This window comes from Alligator sinensis, unplaced genomic scaffold (assembly GCF_000455745.1).
Source record: "Alligator sinensis unplaced genomic scaffold, ASM45574v1 scaffold1065_1, whole genome shotgun sequence".
NCBI classification, from domain to species: Eukaryota; Metazoa; Chordata; order Crocodylia; family Alligatoridae; genus Alligator; species Alligator sinensis.
In genome coordinates this window covers 245851-251552 of record NW_005842812.1, presented here as the reverse complement: position 1 = coordinate 251552, position 5702 = coordinate 245851, and the positions used below count along the sequence as shown (strand labels likewise).

General features: G+C 67.3%; 3 protein-coding genes across 3 annotated transcripts in view; 1 reads left to right on the top strand and 2 right to left on the bottom strand.

The window, feature by feature from the left end:
• CD63 (CD63 molecule) overlaps positions 1-1330 on the top strand; it is a 23081-nt gene extending 21751 nt beyond the window's left edge. Inside the window, exons 6-10 of the mRNA XM_014525481.2 lie at positions 148-222; positions 380-475; positions 600-746; positions 879-962; positions 1046-1330. Of these exons, the coding sequence (XP_014380967.1) occupies positions 148-222; positions 380-475; positions 600-746; positions 879-962; positions 1046-1111 (468 nt within the window). The 3' untranslated portion in view covers positions 1112-1330. The remainder of the gene's footprint in view (positions 1-147; positions 223-379; positions 476-599; positions 747-878; positions 963-1045) is intronic.
• A 341-nt stretch (positions 1331-1671) lies between these two features.
• RDH5 (retinol dehydrogenase 5) lies at positions 1672-3686 on the bottom strand. Its single transcript, XM_006035199.2, is given in 6 exon segments — positions 1672-1933; positions 2030-2193; positions 2285-2543; positions 2639-2755; positions 2758-2920; positions 3529-3686. Coding segments are annotated over 5 exon segments (936 nt in total). The 5' UTR covers positions 2909-2920; positions 3529-3686; the 3' UTR covers positions 1672-1688.
• A 199-nt stretch (positions 3687-3885) lies between these two features.
• Positions 3886-5696, bottom strand: BLOC1S1 (biogenesis of lysosomal organelles complex 1 subunit 1). Its single transcript, XM_006035198.3, has 4 exons — positions 5622-5696; positions 5120-5192; positions 4738-4870; positions 3886-4085 (listed from the first exon to the last, which is right to left on the bottom strand). Exons 1-4 carry the CDS (start codon positions 5680-5682, stop codon positions 3975-3977), a joined length of 378 nt encoding a protein of 125 aa, XP_006035260.1. The 5' UTR covers positions 5683-5696; the 3' UTR covers positions 3886-3974.
• Between the last annotated feature and the right edge of the window lie 6 nt (positions 5697-5702).

The window sequence follows — 5702 nt, the reverse complement described above, 5'->3', positions numbered from 1 at the left end:
GTGGGTAGGAAGCAAGGGGCACCAGTGGGGGTGGGGGACTGCAGGTTGGGAGTGAGGAGCACTGGTGGAGCTGGGGGGCTGTGGGATGGGAGTGAGGGACACCAGTGGGGCTGCCCAGGAGAGCTCTCACCCTGCCGTGCCCTGCAGTTCGCCGTTCTGCTGACCCTGATTTTCCTGGTGGAGATCGCGGCAGCCATTGCCGGCTATGTCTTCAAGGACAAGGTGAGAGTCTCCCTGCTGGTCCCAGGGGCCTGGGGAGTCCGGGGGTTCTGAGTGGACATGTGGGGCAGGAGCCCTGCAGGGGTCCAGGTCGTGGGTGGGCAGTGCCCACCCAGGGGCATCGCCTGCTGCTGCTTCCTGACCCCCTCCCCTCCCCCAGGTGCGCAAGACACTGGAGGATGAACTGTGGAGGGAGATGCGCAACTACACCAACGACAAGCTGGTGAAGGAGGCCGTGGACGAGCTGCAGAAGCAGGTGAGGAGCGGGCAGCCGCGGGGAGGGCGGGATTGTTGCCCTCTGCTCCCAGCCCCCTCTCCCTACCCTGGGCTGGAACCCAGGACTCCAGGCCTGGTTGACCCCAGCTCTGTGCTCCTTGCAGTACATGTGCTGCGGGGCCAACAACTACACGGACTGGGAGACCATCCCCGGGTTCAAGGAGAACCAGACCGTCCCGCTGTCCTGCTGCCGGACCAACGCCACAGCCAAGTGCAATGGGCGCCCAACCCCTGACACCATCTACACCGAGGTGAGTGCCATGGTGTGGGGGCAGCCCTGCCGAGGGCTGGAGACACCCTGGTGTGGGCCGGTGGTCGGGGGTCAGAGCCCAGCCCAGGGGTCCCAACTGGGTCCATGAGCGCTGTGCCGCACCCCCCACCAGGGCTGTCTCAAGACCATGGAGGCCTGGATGAAAAAGCACATTGTGGTGGTGGCAGCTGTGGCACTGGGCATCGCCTTCTTCGAGGTAACGAGGGGGGATGGAGGCTATTGGGGAAGGGGTAGAGGGGGGCACTGGGGCACCCCTGATAGCCCTTGTCTCCATTGCAGATCCTGGGCATCGCTTTCGCCTGCTGCCTCATGAAGGGCATCCGCAGCGGCTACGAGGTCATGTAGCCGCCTCATCCCCGACCTCTGACCCCGCAAGGCTCCTGACCCCCTGCATGGGGGGCCATGGGGTCTCCTCACTCTGCCTCTCCCCTGCCAGGCCCCAGGGGTCCTGCCCTTCCCCGCCCCCCTTGCCAAACGCCCCCCTGTGGTGGGGGGCATTGCCACAGTTTTTAAGATAGGGAAATGCCACCTTGTTTTGAAAATAAAGAGGCTTCCCCTGGAGCAGCCCCTGTGTCCGCAGTCCATCCGTCCATCCACCTAGGGGGCCTGGTGCCAGTGGGGAGTGGCCTCCAGGGCTCCCCTGTGCCCCCCCCCCCCTGTTTGGGCAGCCCCCACCCCATGCCGGCCCCTGCGCCTGGGCTCATCCCTGGGCAGTGCCCACCAGCCCCCCTCGCTGCCTGCAGCAGGGTAGAACCCAGGTGTCCAGGCTCCCCGCTTCCCTCCCCCCAATTCGAGCCCATTCAACTGCTCCCTGCCCAGTGCCAGGAGAGAACCCAAGTGTCCTGCCCCCCCCGGGCCAGGTTGAGGGCACTGGTGTGGCGCCGGGAGCGAAGCCAGGCCTGGTGGGCGGGGGGGAGCTGGTTTATTGGGGGGTGGCAGGTGCCCTGCGGATGCTCCCGGCTGGCTTAGGCAGCACGGCAGCCAGCACGGCATCCACCACGCAGGCGGGCAGGTAGGAGGCAGGCAGCCACAGCAGCTTGGCATCCCAGCCGGGGCTGTAGCGGGTGCGTGGGTACTGGGCCGTCAGCGCGTGCTCCAGGCAGCCGGTCACCTTGGCCAGGTCGGGATCGCACAGCCACGCCATGATGCGCCGCTGCACCTGCAGGTCTGGGGGTGCAAAGGGAAACTGAGGCATGGGGCCCTGCTGCACCCCCCCCCCCCGTGCCTGGGCGGGAGTCCAGGCGGGCTGTGGGCCGCACTCACACTGGCGGAAGAAGTCATCCCCATAGCTGCGTCGTGTCTCAGGGTCCAGCTGCAGCCAGCACCGGCCCAGTGCCGCCTCGATACTGCCCAGGTCGGTGGCCGCTGTGCGGAAGAAGCCGGGCTCCACGATGCAGACCCGCACACCAAATGGGGCCATGTCACGCCTGTGAGCATGGTGGGGGGAATAGGGGGCAAGTGAGCCATACTGCTATGCCCAGGGGCCCCGATCTTAGGTGGGGAGGGAGGGGTGGGCACCTGAGGCTGTCGGAGAAGGCCTCAACAGCATACTTGGAGGGGCAGTAGCCGCCCCCTGCGGCTGCCAGGCGCCCAAGGACGCTGGAGATGTTGACCACGCGTCCCTGCGCCTGCTTCAGCAGGGGCAGCAGCCCCAGTGTCAGCTCCGCTGGCCCCAGTGCATTGATGGCCACCACGTGCCGCAGGTCCTCGGCCTGCAGCCACTCGGTGGGGCCCATGGGGTTGGCCACCCCCGCATTGTTCACCAGCCCGAAGAGGCCTGGGGGTGGGGTTAGGGTTAGGATTAGGGCTAGGACCCAGGGTGGTACCCCCTGCAGCAGTACCCCCTGCAAACGTGTGCCCAGCCTGGCTCACCTTGGTTGCCCACCTCGTCTTGCACCCAGGCCAGTGTGCTGGCGATGCTCTCAGAGCTGGTGAGGTCCAGCAGGCTGGTGCGCAGGCGGGGGGAGCAGGCAGCACGCAGGGCCTCACGCGCCCCAGCCGCTGCGCCAGCCGGCACCCAAAGCCCGAGTCGCAGCCCGTGACCAGCACGTGCCGGCCCATCAGGCCGGGCAGGCGCCGCCGGTCCCGCAGCAGCCAGGCGACCGCCCACAGCAGCATGCACAGTACTGCGTAGGCCCACATGGCACAGGGGGGCTGTGGGGAGGCAGGCCTGCCTGAGCCGGGCAGGGGATCCAAGTGTCCTGGATCCCAGTCCCCACCCCCGTCCCGGGCCCAGGTAGAAGGGGGATTAGCTGGGGTCAGCAGACAGAGCTGGCTGGAGGCCTGGCCCCTCCAACACCCCCAGTCCCGTGGGCCCTTTTTAGGGGCCTCTGTGCCCAAGGGGGTGCAGAGCTGTGCCCCCAACCCTTTGGTTTTGGGCTGTGCCCACGGCTGTGGCCCTTGGCTTGGTGTTTGTGGGGAGGGGGTGCAGAGGGAGCTGCTGAGAGCCCCCCAACCCCACTCGGGGAGCCAGCAGCTTCCCTGAGCCCTGCCTGGTGGGAAGTCTCCCCTCCCCAGGGCACCCAAGAGGCTCCTCTGATCGGAAGGGGGAAATGGTGTGTGGCTGTACCCACAGCTCAGGTGGGGAAAGTGAGGCACGGCCCTGGGAAGGCTTAGCCAGAGAAGCCAGGACAGAGCTGGAATCCAGGTGTCCTGGTACCCTGAGCCCCTCCCCAGCCCCTGGGGACCCCTGGACAGGACGAGGTGGGAGGCAATGAGGGGTCTCCCATAACACCCCCGCTCCCTGCCCATGCCCCACGCACCTTCCCACAGAGCCGGAGCTGGCCTGGGCTGCAGCTGCTCCCTGCTGCTGCCTGTGTCGTGCACTGAGCAAAGTCCAGGAGGCCCCGTCCACCCCCGTGGCACCGCCTCGCCCGGGCACAGGGATACCCTCCCCCTTCCCAAGGGCCAGGCGCTGCGCGGGACCCCCACCCCCAGCACCAGCTTGGTCGGATCAGCACAGCTTAGCCCAGAAAGCTCCTTTGTGCCAGTGGGAGACGGCGCCGCAGCCCCAAAACAGGATGAAGGAGATCAGCTCCCCTCACCCACCACCCTGGTGGAGACGGCTCCCAGCCCCCTCGTGCCTCAGTTTCCCCAGTCACACGTGGCTCTGGCGGGTGTGTTGAGGCCAATCTGTTTTATTCCTTTGCACGGGCCCTGCAGTGACCGCCCCCAGGCAGAGGCCAGGCCAGGGGGTCCCAGGGCCAGCTCAGGAGGCCGAAGGCTGCAGCTGCCCCTTGTAGACGTACTCCAGGGCAGTGGCAATGGTCCGCATGTCCATCTCAATGCTGCGCGCCCAGTTCTCCACGTCCCCGATCTCCTGTGGGAGACAGCGATGTCAGGGCCCTGCCCTGGGCTGCCTTCAGCCTGGGGGGACTCCCACCCCCTCCCCATGGCCCATAGGTCCCTGCAAGCATTGGGAGCCGGCCCGGGGGGCCTTGAGGACCAGACCCCCTTCCCAGGAGGAGGGGGCAGGTGAGGGACCTGGAGCATTTCCCCTGAGGCCAGCAGGAGGTGCCCCCAGCCCGGGTGTGCAGCAACTCGGGGGGAGGGGTCAGGATCCCTCAGCCCTGCCGGTGCCCCTCACTCCAGACTCATAGCCCCCTGCCCCCCCAGCCCTGCCAGTGCCCCTCATTCCTGACCTGCAGCCCCAACCCTCAGCTCTGCCAGTGCCTCTCACACCCAACCCGCAGCCCCCTGTCCTGCAAACACAGAGCGCACTTATGCAGCCCCTTGCACATGGGGATGGGGGTGAGGGGGGCCTCTGGGCCCCCAGGTTTGGCAGGGCCAGGGAGATTCCTAGGGCTGAGCTCAGCCTGCTTCTGTCCAACCATCCCGTGCGGGCACTGGGGCCAGGAACTGTGCTGGGAAGTGCCTTGGACCCCCACCAGTAGACAGTGCTGGCCCCACAGTGTGCCTCATGCCAGGCTTGGGAGGACCACTGCAGCCAGGCACCCATGGCTGCCCCTGACCTTGAGGGCCTGGTTGAAGTTCTCCACCATGCTGATCCACTGGCCTGTCTGCTTGGCGAACTGGGCAGCCTGGAACTGTAGCGTCTTCACCTCGTGGTCCAGCTTCCTCTGGTTCACGTAGGCCTGGGCCACCCTGTGGTGGGGGCATGGGGCCGCTCAGCAGGGCCGGGAGTGCCCAGAGCCCTGTGCTGGGCCCCGGGACGCTCCCACACCTCCGGGGCCCGTGGGCAGCAGGCAGGGCAGGAGACCCAGGTTTGGCCCTGGCACGTTGCAGGCCCGCAGCTAGGCTGGGTGCCTGGCGGGTCTGTGCTCTGCCCCCGCCCCAGGATGTCGGTGAGCTGAGACCTGCCGTGCTCGTGACACGCTTGGCCCTGGTGCTTACCCCACGTTCAGGTGGTCGACCAGGGCCTCAGTCAGGCAGGTGGCGGCTGCGATGGCCTCCCTCCGGCGCCGCTCTGCAAGGGAAGGCAGCTCAGCACGGGTGGGGGGCGGGCTTGGGCACAGGACGCCTGGGTTCCCTTCCTGGCACCACCTGGGACTGAGGCATGGCTGCTGCAGCTAGCAGCTTCCCGCATCCCAGGATGATGTCACAGGGAGGGCCATGAGGTCATCCTGCATCTGCATGAGGTCACTGGGCAACACCCTGAAGACCTCCCTGCCCCTGGGGCTTCCCCAGGGAAGCCTGTCACACGCCCCCGCTGATTGACAGCCCCCGGAGCCAATAAGAAGCAGCTGTGCCCAGCAGGGCGGGAGGAGGGTTGCTGGGCAGGGAGTTGCCATCGGCATCACTGCTGATTGACAGCTCCCGGACCCAATAAGAAGCAGCTGTGCCTAGAAGGGACAGGGGGTTTCGGGGAGGGGGACCCCGGCTCGCCCCCGCGCACCTTGCAGCTCCCTGCGCTCGCTCTGCTTGGCCTGGTGCTCCTTCAGCAGCCGGGACAGCATGGCTGCGGCTGCTGCTGCTG